The following is a 17,666-nucleotide window of genomic DNA, read 5'->3' on the forward strand; positions in this document are numbered from 1 at the left end:
CCAGTGCCCCCTTAGACCCCCTATGAGCCTGAACCCCTTCAGGCTCCCACAGCCTCCCCTACAACATGACCTGACACCCCCTGACACTGACCTGACACTGGGACCTCCACCCCTGTGTCCCCAGGACTCCCAGCCACTCTCAGCACTGCTGCAGGCAAGTCTGTCCCAGTCTTTGTGCCCTTCTGCCAGACCTGGTGGATGGAGAGACCCTGTGCCACGGCTCCTTTCCCAGGCTGCTCCCAGATGTTCAGCAGGCCCCAGGGCTCCAGCAGGTCATAGATGCTGTTTGTACACCTGGTGCAGAAAATTGAGGTCAGGCTGAAGATTGATTCTCTGGGAGGGAGCTGAGAGAAGATCTGGGTACCCCTGCAGGACCTGGCAGAGCTGGGAGTTCCCTCTGATCCCACCACATTCCACTGGGAGCAGCTGATGGGGCTCAGAAGGCAGGAATAGCTTCCAGAGCTTTGCTGGGCAGTTCCCCCAAAGCCCCTCCTCTCCAGCCCTTCCAGCCAGGAAGCTCTCACTGCTCTGTGGAGCACAGAAGGGAGAGAAAAGCCCCCTGCTGCAGCTGGCAGAAACCAGCAGCTCCAGTTCACTCCACTGGGTGGGTGACCCTGCTCCCAGCCAGGCTGCCCTGCAAAGCCCAGGCACAGCAGGGGACACTGCAGGTACCCTGAGTGTGGCACTACAGGCTCTGGATCAACCCCAAATCTCTTCCCTGGGGACCCTGAGGCAGGAGGGGACATGCTGGGCCACAGAAACCTGCTGATAGGAGACAAGGACCTTGCAGCTCTTGTCCTTCATGGCTTTGAGCCTCCTGTACAGCTCCACCATGGCCAGGGACTGGTCTTGCAGCCCACCATGGTGTGGGTGTTCCTGACTCCCAAAGGAGTAGGCAAACACTGGAGGGAGAATGGGTGGGTGCTGAAATGATCATAACTCACCAGGTGCAGCAGAAGGTTGGGTCCTGGCTGCAGAGCAGAGCAGAGCAGAGGAGAGCAGAGGAGTTTCCCACACAGATAAGACACAAGGTAAAACTCACAACTTTCTCCACTGCTCCTCAGGGCAATTTTTCTCCCTGGTTTCTCCCAGCCTGCCTAATGCAGCAGGGACAGGAGTCTCCAGATGAGCACTGCTCCCATGCTCAGGTCACCTCCAACCCTCTCCTCATGAGGTATTTCTGCTTCCTCTCTTTCACCCCCATTTCCAGCACCTCCTTTGGAGCCTCCACATCAGGATGGGACTCATTGATCTGGAGCTCAGCCCTCCTGCCGAGGGCAGCACTCACTGCTGGGGCCTGGGGAGAGGGGCAGCTCTTCAGTGTCTGCCAGGAGCCACCAAGAGCTGGAGCAGCATCCCCTGGTCCGAGCGGCCAGTGCAGGGTGAGCCTGGGCAGTGCTGGGCTCCTCCCCAGAGTGTGTCCATGACATCCAATGGCTGCCAACAGCTGGGAACAGCTGGCTCTGGGCTGCAGCAGCAGCGACGGGCTGTGGGAGCTGCCCAGGACCTGTCAGACCCGGCTCTACAGAGCCCTTCAGCCTGGGAGGGATGGCAAAGCCACGGGGCTCTTTCCCCATGCATCCACCGCATTTCTTCCCATCCTTCCTAGCCCAGAACAGACAAGAGCAAGAGATCCTTGTTCCTCAAAGTGCCTGGACAGCTCCTGCCCAGCCTCCCCTCTACCCCAAAGCCCATATTCATCCTCCCCACCCGTCTCCCAGTGCCGAGCACTGCTGGAACCAACAAGCTTCAGGCCGTGTGTTTTTGGGTTACTGTTGTGTCACCCCGTTCCCAAAGACGCATGAGGGATTCCAAATTAAACTCGGGGCTCTTCTGAGCCCAGCCAGCCTGGAGCGGGTCGGGCGGGAGCTCCTGCAAGGATCAGACTGTGCGCCAGGACAGCGGAGCAGCTGAGCCAGCCAGAAGCGCTCCCAGCAGAGGGAGCGTGGTGTGCTGGAGCACCTCCTCCTGCCTGGCCCCCTCAAAAACGCGGTCAAACACAAATCTGAGCTTCCTGTGGGGGCAGCCGGTGCCACAGGCTCCTCGGGGCTGAGCAGCATCCCGTGCTGGTTCAGGATGGGCTGGTTCAGTTCGGGGGGGCAGCTCCCTCCCGTGCGGCACCACGGCCATGGAGCCCTCCTGGGGCTGGGGCATGGGGCTGGGGGGGACGCGGCTCCCGAGCCACCGATCTGGGTCCTCATGCGGTCTGGGGGCGAGCAACTTCAGCTGGAGGTACAGTGGGGGAGAGAAATGCCCAGGCTGGGCGAGGTCTCACAGTCCTCCTCCCCCTCCTTGGGGTCTGTGCCCACCCCCTCCCAGTGCCAATCCCGGCCGGTGTCCTTTTGGTGCCCCCCATGAGACCCCTTCAGGCTCCCACAGCCTCTCCCAAAACCGTGGCCCTCCTTCGGTCTCCTTGGATCCTGAACGGCCCTACAAACCCCTTCATGCTCCTACTGCTCCCCTGGACCCCCACAGCCTCTCCAAAAACCCCGAATCCATTTGAGACAGCTCCCTCCACAGCCTCCCAACATCTCCCTTCGAGCCCACTCAGCCTCCCCATCTCTCACGGCCCTATCACTCCTTCGGTGCACTCAGAGCCCCCTCCCACAGCCCGGCCCCCCTCCCCTCCCCATCCCCGTGTCCCTATTCCGCCCCTCCGGCACAGCAGAGTTGACCCAGCGGGGACAGCAGCGCCGGCGCCGTGCAGGGGACCAGGCACAGCCCCGGGCACCGAGAACGGGCTGCGAGCAGAGCGAGATCTGCCGGGACCTGCCGGGACCTGCCGGGACCCGCCGGGACCCTCCGGGATCTGCCCGGACCCGCGGGGCCCGCACAGCCCGGCCGGGGTCACTCGCGCTCGGGATCCGCCGGTGCTCGGCAGCCCCGGAACGGTGTCCCTGGTGCCTCTGGAGCTGTGCCGGGACCAAAGGAGCCCCGAGGATTCATTATCGTGGATCCACAGGGCCACGGACGGGTCTGGGTTGGACGGGACCCTAAAAGGTGTCTCGTTACTGCTCCCCAGAGCGTTGGGGCAGCATCTCCTCTCTCACTCCCCTCTGGCCACTCTTCTGTTGCAGCCCAGGATGTGTTTGGGGTTTGGTGCTGCCAGTGCTCGCTGTTGGCTCAGGTGCAGCTTTTCCTCCAGTGGAACCCCCAAGTCCTTCTCTACAAGTTCTCAGCTCTTCTTCCACTTTGTGCTGGTGCCTGGGACAGTCCCAAGCACTTGGCTCTTGGCTTTATTGAACTTCATCTGTTCTCTTGGTCCCACTTCTCGAGCTTGTCCAGGTCCCCCTGGATGCCACCTGCACCACAGCTTGGTGTCCCCTTTGTGAACATGCTGAGCCCCTGTGGGTGCCAGTGAGGAAGGGCTGGCAGAGCCCCGGTGCCACTGCAGAGCCCTCAGGGACACTCCTGGTCACCAGCCCCCCCCCCAGGACACGGGGCCACTGCCCACAAACCTGGCTGCCCCCAGCCAGCTCCTCACCCAGCCAGCAGCCCTGTGTCCCTCCAGTTCAGGGATGAGGATGTCCCGTGGGACCGTGTCTGCTGTGCTGGATTTGGAAAGGGGACAAAGGAAGCTCCAGGCTGCAGGTGCAGCTGTGGATGAGGGTGTCTGGGGATGTTGCTCTGTTGCAGTTTGGGTGTGTAATGAGTGTCCCTCATGTTGAGGAGCACATTCAGTGCAGAGAGTTTGGGGGGCAGCTGCCCTGGGAGCTGCAGGGTGAGCCCTGTGGGGAAAATGGCAGAGCCCCTAGCAAGTGGCCAGGACCTGGCACTGACCCCAAGGGTCCAGGGCCCTGCAGCACCAGGCAGGTAACTGGGGACTTGGACACAGCAGGAGATGATGGCTCAGCAGGAAGACCCCACAGTCAGGTGCACAGACTGGGAGGGGATGGAAGCCTGGGAGGTTTGTTAAGGCCCCTCCACAGAAGGCTCAAGGTGTGGAGCTGCTGCAGCACAGTGGATGATTCCTTCCTTAAAAGAACCAGAGCCTGGAACTGCACAGAGCCCCGGGGCTGAGCTGGAGAGGAAAGCAGGATCAACTGTGAGATGGGGTGTGGGGGAGGCAACAGGGGGCCCTGGGCACTGCTGACAGCCTTGGCCCCACCAGTGCCCATCTGGGGTGGGAGTGCAGCTGCCAGGGCACCCCCAGAATGGATGAAAGGAAATTTCCTGAAAAGTTTCTGACCCAGGTCACCTTCCTCCAAACATTCAAATGCCAGCACCAGGTAACTGACCCAGTATGTCAATAGGTAGGGAACAATCAACCCTTTCCTGTGATTTTATATTGATAATTCTTTCTGGCCTAAGGCAACTCTGTTGATCTTAATTTTGTTCTGTTTGGTACCTGCAATAATACTGCGTGTCAAGGCAGTGTCAAATCCCTTGAAACTTTTTCCTTTGAGTATATTAGACAAATGCCCCATTAAAATCAAGGGAGGAATTCCTGTTGAGGAATCTCTGGAGCTGCTGCTGTGAAGGGACTTCAGTCCCAGCAGTGCCAGTCTGGAGGGGTACGAATGTGACTGTCAGAGGGGCGCTGGGATGGATGGCCAGAAAATTTCCTGAACAATTTCTGACCCGTATGGGACCCCAGCCCACCTTCCTTCTCCTGACATCCAACTGCTGATGCTGGCTGAGTTCACCCGGGATCCTTGCAGCAGGGAGGAAACAAAGGGAGAGGGTTAAAATGTCCCGAGCAGATTCCACATCAATTCTAGGAGTGGGTTTGAGTATTTCCGTTGTTCAGCATTCTGGTGCAGTTACTGCAGTGGGTCGAGTGTGGGCTGTGCCTGCGCCTGCTGTGGGTCCAGGCAGGGTCCAGGGCTCTGCAGGGACACAGCGAGCCCAGAGTCCAGCATGCAGCGGGAAAATTAACTGTATCGTGTGCTGGACACTGCGTTCAGTGCACGGTGATTCCTTTCTGAGGCACTTCCACGGCAGGATCTCCCCTGTGCAGCTCCCACCGCACGCTGCCCGTGTGTCCGGGCGGGGAGCCGGGACACCGACCCGGGTAAGGAGCTGCTCCTCGGGATCGCTGCCGGTGCTCACGGAGCCTCCTCGGGAAGGGGATCCAGGGAGAGGCGCCTCGGCTCCAAACCGCTCCTGGAACTATTCACGCCACAATGGTAACACCGTCCCCTTCGTGCCCGCTCAGCCCCTCACGACCTGACGCCCTCTTAAGCCACGGCCTCCTCACTGTGCCTGCACCTCAATCGGGACCCTAAAGCCCCTCAAAAACCCCTAAAACACAGAGCACTGCACCCACTCCATGCCCCCACGGCCACGAACCCGCTCGCTCCGCTCCAGGCCGGTTCCCGCCGCCGCACCGCCTTTAAACTGCCCGCGAGGCCCCGCCCTGCCCTCTGATTGGCCCCGTGTCTCTTCCCGGCTCCCATTGGCTGCTCCCCGCGCGGTGCCTCATGGGGGCTGTAGTCCTGAGCCCCGCGCGATGAGCCATGGGAGCTGCAGTCTCGCTGCCGCTGCGCCCCCTGCCGGCGGCTCCCGGGCTAGCAGCGGCAGTAGCTCAGCGCCCCGGAGGGCGGCGGGGCTGGGAGATCCCGAGGGGACTGGAATGTCCCGGGGGTCCCGGGGGGACTGGAATGTCCCGGGGGTCCCGGGGGGTCCGGGAGGATCCCCGAACGGAGCTTCGGCACCGTTCTCGGGGTCCTTCTGCTCGGGGCTGGGATCCAGCCCGGTCCCACCGCCGCCTCCAGCTGAGATCGGTGCTGGAGAATAGCGCCCGGACCCGCCGAGGTTTGGGATACACACAGAGAGCTGGGGGAGGGAGCACACCTGGAGCATACACACACACCTGGAACACACACACACACACCCCTGGAACACACACACCTGGAACACACACACACACCTGGAACAAATACACACATGGAACACACACACACACACACACACATCTGGAACACATATACACACACACACCCCTGGAACACACACACACACACACACACCTGGAACAAATACACACATGGAACACACACACACACACACACACATCTGGAACACACATACACACTTGGAACACACACACACACATCTGGAACACACATACACACATACACACACCTGGAACACACATGCCTGGAACACACGCACGTGACACAGACGCATATCTGGGGACACACACTCACCTGGGGACATGCACACACATTCTTGGGGACACACACACCCGGGGCACACACATAGAGCCAGTAGGACACCCAACCCCGTCCTGTCCCCAAAGCCACTCTGTGTCCCCAGGGCTCCCACCCTCTGATCCCACCACAGCCACTCCGGAGGCGGCCGCTGGCCCCGGGCACCCGCTGTCACCTCTAATTGGACCATGTCCTGCCCGTGCCGAGGCAGCGGTGACACCGCTTGCGCCCGGGGGTCCCAGTGGCTCAGTGTGGCCTGACCGTGCCCCTCCCCTCACAGTGGCAGTGCTGTGTTACTCAGGGGACACCCGCTCATGGGGACACCTGGGCCCTGGGGACAGGGCCATGGTAATGGTGGCACCCCAAGCGGCCCCAGTGAAGGCGGGGGAGGGACAGGGAGCCTCTCGTGGCTGGGCTGATTTGATAAACCAAGCGGGTCGGGGTGGCAGAAAGACCTCGTCCCCAGGGTGGGGGACACTGGGGACACACACAGCAAACGGGGAGAGATCACAGCTCTGCTTTACCATGTTGTGACCCCGGCGGGGGGGCAGGGCGGCGGCTCTCCCCGCCCCAGCACAGCCCCCCGGCCCGGGGCCGTGCGGACACTGTACAGTCGGACCCCCCGAGACCCCCGGCACGGCCCCGGGGCGGGCAGAGAGCAGGGGCGGGACAAGGGGGGCACAGCCGGGGATGGGGGCGCCGTGGGGCAGCGCGGGGGGCACCCCCAGCCTCTTGCCACCCCCAACCCTCCGCAGCCCCGAGCCCTCGAATGGCAGCCTTGGTGTGAGCGCAGGGAAAAGGGGGTTCTGGGCACCGAAGGCAGCCGGGAGCGCGGGGAGGGGAACCCGTGAGCTGGACGGTGGCGGGGGGAGCGGTGGGGCCGGGCAGGAGCGGGGGGAGCCGGGGGGCAGCAGGGAACCAAAGCACGGCCCGGGGATGCCGGGGGGCTGGGGGTCACTGTGGGGGTGCCGGGGGGCTGGGGGGGCACTGCGGGGGTGCCGGGGGCTGGGTGGGTGCGGGGGGGGCCGGGGGCGGTGCCGCGGCTCCGGGCTCAGTCCGAGTAGATGATGAAGCCGGAGAAGGTGCTGTACTTGTTGTTGTTGCCGCCGTGGGCTTTGCCCCCGTCCAGCTTGATGAAGACCTCGTCCCCCGCGTCCAGGTGCAGGATGACGCTGTTGCTGGCGTAGTCGTAGTTCTGGTCGGCGTCCTGCGCGATGGCGCTGGCCCGGACCTGCCCAGGGGACACCGCAGGACCAGCTCAGGATCGCACGGGACACGGCGGGTCCCGCCTCACACACACCAGATTCCCCGCCCCGGTGGAGTGCGCGGTGCCCCGCATCCTCCACCACGGGTGAGAGGGTCCCGGGGGGAGGCGGCTCCTCCGAGCACCGCCCAGAGCCTCTCCATGCCCCGCGGGCACAGACACGGGACCACGGCTCTGGGTTTGGGTGGGGACCGTGGCACCGATGTGTGATTGCGGGTCTGGAGTCAGACACAGGACTACAGCCCAGACACAGGACCCCACTCTGATACGGGACCACAGCTCTGACACCCCAGATCCAGGTTTGGATACAGGGCCATGGGACTATGTCTCCAACAAGGGCCCTCAGCTCCACATTCAGACGTGGACTACGGCTCTCACATAGGATTGACTCCGGATTTGGATACAGGACCGCAGCTCCCTGCTCGGATGTGGGACCACAGCACCGTCATGGGACCCCAGATCCAGGCTTGGATGCAGGACCCCAGCTCAGACACAGGACCTCGCCTCTGGGTTTGGATACAGGACAATCCCTGGGACACAGGACCTCATCTCCCAGCCCAGCCCCAAAACAAACCACTGAACCCAGCCCATCCCGCAGAGCCTGCCAGGAGCTGCACAGGGACCGTCAGCGTGTGGCGAGGGCTGAACTCAAATCCTTCTTCACACGGACCCGCACCCACTGCGGGGCAGGATGCTCCCCCATAAAGGTTTCCTGGGTGCCGGCAGAGCCAGAGGAGCCGTCGCCGCCTGCAGAAGCGGTTCCGTGGCTGGAGCCCGCTGCCGCTGCACAATTCTTTGGGTAATCAAATCTCTGCCGGCGCCTCGCGGGGAGATCGCGGCGCTGGGTGACAGTGACAAGGCGGCTGGTGAAATCCCAAGTGAAATGCAGAAGCGCTGCGCCGGGAGAAGGTGCCGCTAATTACAACCGACGAGAATCGGCTCTTAATTGGCTCGCGCCGGGCGGGCAGGCAGCGGCGAGCGGCTGCGGTGTCCCGGAGCGGTGGGAGAAGGACGGCTGTCCCCATGCAGTCCTGTCCTTTGCCCCCAGGACAGGGTCCCAGGGGACCACTCCTCCCCACTGCACCTCCCTGAGCCCACCGGCAGCCTGTGGTGCTGGGTCAGATGCTGTTAACTCTGGAACCTACCGACAGCCAGGCTGGTGATCCCGTAGGACTTGCTCGCGCCCGCGCAGCCGTGTCCCCCATGCCACCAGCAACACTCACCCTGTTAAAAGTCACCCTGTGTCTACCCTGCCTCCGCGAGGGTCCCCATTCCCGCTGGGGGACCCTGAATCCCAGTCAGTCACAGCGCCCCAATCTCCAGGGCACGCTGCCTCTCCTGGGGTTTTGCTGAGGAAGAGGAGTGAAGGAAGAAGCCGTGAGGAAGGAGAACCAGGAAAAGCCATTTGGCGCCGGGCTCCCACCATGGTCCCCCCCCACAGCTGGAGCTGCCCGGTGCCATCCGTCTTCCCTCGTTAAGGAGCCGCCTCGTCACCGCGGGCCCGCCAGCCCTCGCTAACCAGGGAAGATAAATGGCAGCGCTGGGCCCGGGCTGAGCCGCTCCCGGCACCGCAGAGGCACAGCAGGGGGGCTGCACCACGGCCCCCCGCGATGGCCTCACCCCTTGTCCTGTTCTGTGCCTCAGTTTCCCCACGGCACAGCCGGGAGGTGGGAGCCAGGGGGTGGCATGGCCCCAGCCTGGACTCTGCTGCAGCTGCTGTCCCTGACCCCAGTGACAATACTGGGGTGTCCCTGGTTCTGGGGACACTCTAGAGTGGTCCCCAAGGTGGCTGCACCCAAGAGCTTTCAGGCGGGGACAGTGGGGGTGCTGCCATGTACACTTGGGGCCTCGGGGACACCACGTGCCACCATGGCCCAGCACTCCCGAGGCGCGGCAGCAGCTGCGTCCCGAGACCCCCAAACAGAGGGGGCTCGGCAGGTGCTCCCCAGGATCCTCGGGCACAGCCCTCCCAGCACCCCTGGGTGCAGCCGTGCGTGCCCCCCCTCAGACCCCCCTGGGCACAGCAGCAGCTGCCCCCCAGGGCCCTTGGGTGTATCAGCAGATGCCCCCCCGACCCCCCTGGGGGCAGTGGTTCCCTCAGGACCCCCAGCAGGTCCTTGTGTACCCTTGGGGACTGTCCCCAACAATCCCCCGGGGCTGTGACTCTCCCTGAGCTGTGCGTGGCCCTCCTACAGTATGGGGACCCCAAAACCACCCGGTACCAGCCCTGGCCATCCGTCCGTCCGTCAATCAATCAATCAATCAATCTGTCCGTCCCTCCATCCGTCCACCTCCCCCCTCCTGCTGCCCTCGCCTCAGCTACCCGCTAATACAAATAATAATTAATGCTAATTAATCACCACCAGCAGCTCCCCTGGCTCTCATTAACTCCAGCCCCGACCCAACGGTGATGTGCAGTCCCCAAACCGGCAGCACCCAGGGGATTTTGGGGGTCAGAGGGGGCCCCCCAAGTTCTGACTCTCTCTGAAGATGCCAGGATCGACCTTTATCTGTTGGGAACCCCACACCATGCCAGGGACCAGGGACTTTTGGCAGCAATCCCCTAAATAATCCCATTTTTTAATTATTTGGGGCATTCGGGGGGGGGGGGGGGGAGTCTTCTTTATAGATATCGATGCGGCGATGCCTTGATAGTAATTAACAAGCAGTTAATTAAGTTGCATCGCCCACCCGAGTGTAGCTCCTTTTGACAAGGGGCTCCATAGCTTATAGAAATTCATCCAGGAATGTCGATGCCCCGCAGAGCTGGGGGGGTTAGGAGGGTTTGGGGTGGTCCCCAAAAAATATTTTGAGGGAGGCAAAAGGGTTGAGGTGAGTTTTTGGGGTGCTCAGTCAGGAGTTGCATGGATGCTTAGGAGAAAGAGCGAGTAGTGCTGGAACCCCTCAAAATTTAGGGCTGGAGGGTGGGAGAGGACAAAAATAATCCAAAAGAAAGGAAATTTGAACAGTTTGGATGGAGAAAAGCTGCCGAGCGGCTCCTGCTGTGCTCCCGCTCGGAAGGGCTCGGAGCCGAGGGGTGAAACGCGGTGGCCGCGACAAGGCTCCCACTCCCTGCCTCACACCCCGGCTGCTCCTGGGCTGATAACTCAGCTTTGGGTTAAATCCTGCATCCTCAGGACAAGGATGCACCGCGGGCTGTGATGCCCGAGATAAGGATGGGGAGCGGGGCAGAGTGGATGGATCCCGCGGGAATGCCGGCTGCGGTGACATCCAGGGGAATTGAGCTCGGTGGCATCCCGGGGGTCACTCGGGGAATCGTGGTCGGGAGGGGGACATGGCGTGAAAAAGGGGCACCCGAAAAGCGTGTGGATGGCGAGGCTGAGTCCTGGCATTGGGGGTTCCAGTGGGATGGGGTCGGGGAGATGCGGGAGCGGGGAGGGGGAAGGATGGAGCCACCCTCGGGGTGTGTGTTCCCCGCGGTGCCTCCACGCAGCCCGTCCTGATCCAGCAGCAGAGCTGGCTCCGGGCTGCGGGCGCAGCCCCCCAAAAGCGGGACAGGCACTGCCCCCCTCGAGGCCACCGCGTACACTGTCCCTGCGAGGAGAAGCCCTGTCCCCCCAGGGACCTCATCGGGGACAATGGCACGGCCGGGGGGGGGACGGGGGACACCCCGGGGACGCTGTGGGGATGCCCAAAGGCACCACAAGGCACCACAAGGCACCACAAGGACCATCTCCGTGGCCAAGGAAAGAGCTGAGGGAACCCTGGGGACACGTCAGGGTGGATGGTGACTGCCCTCAGCACTGGGAGAGGGACAGGGCACACAGGGCAGCGCCTGAGAATGGGAGGAGGAGGAGGAGGAAGAGGAGGATGGGGACACCCCAGGGGTGCACCCAGAGCTCTGCAGTGTCCCTGGGAGAAGGACAGGGCACCCCTGGGGTGCTCCTTCAGGGCGGGGAGCACTCCGGGGCCGCATCCAGAGCCCATCACTGCCACAGGGAGAAGGATGGAGCATCCTGGGGGAGCATCTCCAGCACTGAGAGAAGGATGGGGAACGCTGAGGATGCAGCTCCAGAGATGGGAGCAGGACAGAGCCCCTCGGGGGTGCACCCAGCGTCCATCATGTCACTGAGAGGAGAACAGGGCGCCCTGGGGTTACACCTCCGTGCCAGGACAAGGATGTAGCACCCTGGAAATGCCCCAAATCCCATCATTGTCACCGAGAGAGGGACAGAGCATCCTGGGGGTACATCTCTGGGGATAGGAAAAGGACAGGGCATTCTGAGGGTGCACACAGAGCCCATCTTCACCACTGAGAGAAGGATAAAGCACTCCAGGGGTGCACGTCAGTGTCTGGGAGAAGGATGTGGCACGCCAGGGATGAACCCAGAGCCCATCATTGCCACTGGGAGAAGGATGTGACACCCTGGGGATGCATCTCTGCGGATGGGAAAAGGATGGGGCCCCTGGGGAAGAAGCCAGAGCCCGCCATCAGCACTGGGAGAAGGATGTGGCACCCTGGGGGTGCATCCCCGGGGCCAGGAGAAGGATGGAGCACCCAGGGAGAGCATCGCTGGGGCCGGGAGAAGGACGGGGCCCCTGGGGAAGAACCCGCGGTCCATCATCAGCACAAAGAGGATGTGGCAACCTGGAGGTGCATTCCTGGGGCCAGTAGAAGGATGGAACACCCAGAGGGGGCATCGCTGAGGCCAGGAGAAGGACGGGGCACCCCGAGAAAGCACCCACAGCCCTTCTCCCGCGCTTGGGGACAGCAGAGCTCCCGTTCCCGCAGAGGGAGCCGGGATGGGCAGCCCTTACCTGCCCGTTCTTGCAGAGGTCGGCCCACATGCTGGTGCCGTCGCCGCCGCGCATGAGGACGTGGTAGGTGAAGAAGTAAGTGCCGGGGATGGCGCAGGTGAACTTGCCCGAGGCGGCGTCGTAGCTGTTGCCCAGGTTGGTGACCACGTCGTCGAACTTGAGGACCTCGTAGCCCTCGTGGGGGTTCTTGAGGCCGGCGTAGAAGGCGACCCGCGGCACCGTGTTGTAGGTGGCCGCGCTCACGGCGCCCGTAGCCCCCGGTCCCGGTAATCCCGGGGGTCCCGGTCTTCCTGCTTCACCCCTCGCCCCCACCGGCCCCGGCGGCCCCGGTTCTCCGGGCGGTCCCGGTGGTCCCGGTTTTCCCGGTCTCCCCGGTTTGCCTTGGGGACCTTGCACCAGGGTGGAGGGCGGGAGGGGGCCGCGCTCGGCCGGTTGCGGGGGGGCGGCGGGGCCGTAGGGCTCGCAGACCATCCGGCAGGTGCCCAGCATCTCGTACCGGCCGTCGGTACCGGCGGAGCTCACCAGCACCGGGATGAGCACCACCAGCACCAGCACCATCACCACCCCCGCCGCGGCCGCCAGCAAAGTTTTCCGGCCCAGGCTGAGCCGCCGCCCGGCCGGGGCGCGCTGGCGCCCGGGGGAGGGAATGGTGCCGGCGGGGGGGAGCAGGGCGGCGGCGGCGGCGGCGGCGGGGGGGCTCGGGCTGGTGGCGGCGGCGGCTCCGCTGCGCTCCACTGGCTCCGGTGCGCCCCGCGCCGCACGGGCCACGCCCACTCCGCCGGACACGCCCACCCCTCCGCCGGGCACGCCCATCGGCCACGCCCATACAACACGGACACGCCTCCGTCTGTGTTGTCCACGCCCACGACAACGCCCCCGCCGCACCCTCCGTCTCCGAGGGAGGGAAACTGAGGCAGGGAGGTGGGATCGGCCCCACTGACCCCCTGCTCCAAGCGCGCGGGATCCCCCGCTGATCCCGGTCACCGAGCCACGCCCTGTCCCCACGCTAGACCCTGAGCACTCCGAGCGTCCCCGTGGAGCTGGGGACACCTCTGGAACCCGTCACCTGTGTCGCCACAGAAAAACACCCACGGGGGATGGTCCCCAGGGCCCGCCCCTACTCCCTGCCTCAGTTTCCCCTCCCACGAGGGACCACACTTTGACACAGCCCAGGTGACACCCCCGTGGCCAAGCATTCATCGCGGTCAGCCGTGGGTCCATGGGATGGGAAGTCACCGCTGGTGGCCAAGGCCACAGTGACAACGGGGCAGCCGCAGGTGGCACCGCGGGCACGGCCGGGCTGCGCGCAAGAGCCGCCCGCGGGCCGAGCACCGGCGGGCTCATGACATGGGGACACGCGGCTGCGCCCGCTCCGCCGCCTGCCATCTCCATCAGCCTCGGCGGGGACAGCAGGACGCGATGGCAAGTGACAGGCGCCGCCAGCGCCGGGGGTGAGCGAAGGACGCGGGGACGGGGGAGGGGGACACGGACACACAGGAGTGGAGCAGTCTGGGGCCGCTCCCGGTGCCGCCCGCCACAGCCGCTCAGTGGCCCCGGGTGACAATGCCGAGGTGGCGTCAACCTCGGTGGCACCTGTGAGGTCCGTAGGGTCATCATCTCCCCTACCCACAAAAAACACTCTGGGGGTGCATCCCCTCATCTTCCTCATGCCTGTGCAATGGCCCCAAACCCCAGGGGACACACGGGGGACAAGCCCCACCCCCGCCCCAACAGAAGCGGGACCAAGGGGACGTTTGACAGCCATCGATCGCCCCCGCATGTCCCCCGGCTCCCGCAGAGGATTTAATCAGCGAGCATAAATCAATTAGCTGCCTTTAAGGAAGCAATTATTCCTGGGGGCTTTGCAAGGCTGGGGAGGGGGACAGTATTTTGGGGTGGGGGTGCTGCCAGCACTATATTCTCCCCTCAAAGTTGTCACCATTATGTCACCAGCTGTTTCCCTGGTTCTTTTCTCCGTCATTTTTGTCACCCCTCCTTCCACAGCCCCCTATTCCTCATTATCTTTCTGTTTTAACAAGTACCTAAAAATACGCCTCACGAGGTCACGGGCTGCGTGAGTCACCATCAGCACAGGGATAGCCCGGGTGGGCAGGGGGCTTTGCGTGGGGACGGGGTGGCCATGGCAGGGACACTGAGGGAGGGCAGGCCCACGCTGGGGGCATCATCTCACCTGGAGGGTAAGGGGACATCCCTGATCCTGGCTACTGCATCCTCATGGTGGGGACACAGCCCCAGGTCACCTTGTTGCAACAGGACATTGTGTCCCCTTGGCAAAGCCACCACCCCAGGCCACTGCATTACTCTGGGACACCCTGTCCCCATGGCAAGGTCACCACCCTCGGCCACCATGTCCCCACACTGTGGTCCTACAGCCAGGTGCAGAGCCAGGACAGCCTCAACACTGCTGTGGGACAGCAGCACTGTATGGGGAGTACAACACCCCAGGTGACACTGGCTGGAGTCCCTGAGGTGCTCCCTGTCCCCAAGCCCTGCATGGGGAGGGGGTGCAGTGCAGCCCCTCAAACCAGCTCCACCCACCTGAGCACAAAGCTCCAAAGGGCCACGTTTGGGAGTGCAGGAGTTGGGAAAGGGAAAAAGGTGGGAGGTTGCAGCAGCAGTTGCTGCCGTGGTTGTGGTGGTTGTGATGGCAGCGATGGCAGCAGCGATTCCAGTGACAGTAGTGGCTCCAATGGTAGTGGTGATGGCCACAGTGACTGTGGTGGCAGTGGTGGCTGCAGTGGTGACAGCAGTGGCTGTCACAGCTGCAGTGGTTGCGGTGGTGGCGGTGGCAGTAGCGGCTGGGGTGGCAGCGGTGGCTGCAGCTGTTGTGGTGATGGCTGCAGTGATTATGGTGACAGCAGTGGCTGCAGTGGCTGCAGTGTCTGTGGTGGCAGCAGTGGCAGCGGTGGCTGCAGTGGCTGTGGTGGCTGCAGTGGCTGTGGTGACTGCAGTGGCAGCGGTGGCTGCAGTGGCTGTGGTGGCAGCAGTGGCAGCGGTGGCTGCAGTGGCTGTGGTGGCTGCAGTGTCTGTGGTGGCAGCAGTGGCAGTGGTGGCTGCAGTGGCTGTGGTGGCTGCAGTGTCTGTGGTGACTGCAGTGGCAGCGGTGGCCGCAGTGGCAGTGGTGGCTGCAGTGGCAGCAGTGGTTGCAGTGGCTGTGGTGACAGCAGTGGCAGCGGTGGCCGCAGTGGCAGTGGTGGCTGCAGTGTCTGTGGTGGCTGCAGCTGTAGTGGCGGTGGCTGCGGCTCCGCTCGACGCCCGCCGCTCCTCTGCAAAGGTTAAGCAAACAGCAGCTCCCGCAGAATCGATGCCGGCCGAGCCCTCGGCTGTTTGCTTTGGCAGCGCGGGCGGGGGCGGCTGGGCCGTGCTGGGGACGCCGGCAGCGGGAGGGGGACAATCAATGCTCCAGGGCCGCAGGTTTGGTCGGGGGGTGGCTGTGCTCCCCCCCCCCCCGCTCGCTGTGGAACTCATGGAGGAGGTTTTGAGGAAGGGTGAGGGTGGCCGGGCCAGGGCAGGGGGCTCGTGGGGCTGACACCGTGCCGTGCCTCAGTTTCCCCTCCTGGCATTGTAGCAGACACTACTTACAGCACCGCACCTGGCCAGGGGGACAGGGACACTGTGCCCCCCGCACCTGCCTGCAGACCCTGCCACCGTGGCTCAGCCCAGGACTGGCTCAGCTGGAATTAAGACAGAGCTGCACACAACCAATGAGCCCAATGTCGGCCCACGATGACGAGCCTGGGGATGGAGTGGCTGCTTGCAGGCTGTCCTGATGAATTTAGACGCTGTCCCCCGAATTCCAGCTGTGTCCTAAAGATGGGCTCTGGAAGGGGCTATGGGGGAGGGGGATACTCAGCTGTGGGCAGTGAGGGCCACTGTCGGGTGCCCTTGAAGGACAACTGGATGGCTGGTTGGTGAGCTGGGTGGTTGGTGGCCAACTGGCTCAGGGGCAGTGAGCGGGCTGGCTGGACACCCAGCCGGTTGGCTGGATAAGTGGATGGCTGGGGTGGGCTGGTGGCTGGCGGGCTGGTTGCCTGGCTGGCCAGTAGATCACCAGTCAGGTTGCCTGTCCAGCTCTCTCTGCTTGCCTGGCCAGCTCACCCAGGGGCTGGCTAGCTGGCCAGCTCAGCTCTAGCCCCGGGGCCAGCAACATCCTAACGTGTCCCAGCCCAGCAGCAGGCACTGTCCCCTGCCCAGCGGGGGGAGCCCGGCCGCAGGCAGGGGGAGGGCAAGGTGTGGGTGGCACATCCCCCGTCCCTGTCCCCGTCACGCTGCCTCTCCCTCATTACGGACACGGCGGGGCCCGTCACCCTCCCACCGCGCGGCAATTAAGGGCTGCCAACACCGGCAGTTAATTAGCGCCAGCGGTGAGTGCTGGGAGGTGACGGCCGCACGGCTGGCGGAGGGGACGGGCTCGGGGACGTGTCGCCGGGGCCAGGGGGACATGGGTGGGAGTTGCCGCGATTTGGGCTGCTGGGACCAGCTGTGCTATCGCGGGGTGCCCCACGGCCGGTGGGGATGGGGTGTGACACGGAGAGGGTGCGCGGTGACAGGTGGGTGCAGGGGGTGCCGCTGGGGAGTATCCTGCACGGTGACGGTGTGTGGCACCCCGGGCTGTGCAGTGACGGTGACAGTGGGTGACACCCCGTGGGCCATGCAGTGACAGTGACACTGGGTGATACGCTGTGGGCCGGCGGTGACGGTGACAGTGGGTGACACCTCGTGGGCCACGCAGTGACATAGCATTGTGTGACAGCCCCAGCACCAGGCACTGACGGTGACTCTGTGTGACAATCCACGGGAGCTGCAGTGACACTGCGTGGCACCCGGCGGCCCCACAGTGACAGTGACACCCTGTGCACTGCGCGGTGACAGTGACACCATGTGACACTCCAGGGAGCAACAGTGAAGCTGTGCAGCACCGCAGGGCTGCGCGGCAGCTCCGTGTGACACGAGTGGGGCTGTGCAGCCATGGTGACACTGTGTGACACCCCAGGGAGGTGTGCAGTAACACGGACACTGTGCCACACCCCCGGGGCCATGCAGTGATAGTGACACCTGTGACAAGAGACGCCATGTAGTGACACTTGTGACACCAGTGCCATGTAGTGACACCACACTCGGCCCCCCCGGCCTGTTCCCCTTGTGGGTATTTAGGCGCCACGCAGTTCACACCTGGGGACATGCCCCGTGGAGGGACATCATCCTGTACCTGCAGCCTCGGGGGGGGACATCTGTCGCCACCCCCTGCCCCAGCGGGTGTCCCATGGTGCGTGCACTCCAGGAATGGGGTACACCAGCGAAGGGGTCTCTGAGGAAGGCGTTACCCCAGGGAGGAGGGGCACTGCGGAGGGGCTGCTCCAGGGACGGAGCTCCAAGAAAGGGAGGTTCCAGGAACGGGGTACCTGGGGAAGGGGATGCTCTGAGGAAGGGGTGCTACAGAGAGGGGG

General features: G+C 63.8%; 1 protein-coding gene across 1 annotated transcript; it reads right to left on the reverse strand.

The window, feature by feature from the left end:
• Positions 1-7,152: 7,152 nt before the first annotated feature.
• Positions 7,153-13,017, reverse strand: C1QL1 (complement C1q like 1). Its single transcript, XM_079327792.1, has 2 exons — positions 12,199-13,017; positions 7,153-7,386 (listed from the first exon to the last, which is right to left on the reverse strand). Exons 1-2 carry the CDS (start codon positions 13,009-13,011, stop codon positions 7,207-7,209), a joined length of 993 nt encoding a protein of 330 aa, XP_079183918.1. The 5' UTR covers positions 13,012-13,017; the 3' UTR covers positions 7,153-7,206.
• Between the last annotated feature and the right edge of the window lie 4,649 nt (positions 13,018-17,666).

The sequence above is a fragment of the Erithacus rubecula genome (assembly GCF_903797595.1).
Source record: "Erithacus rubecula genome assembly, chromosome: 27".
NCBI lineage: Eukaryota > Metazoa > Chordata > Aves > Passeriformes > Muscicapidae > Erithacus > Erithacus rubecula.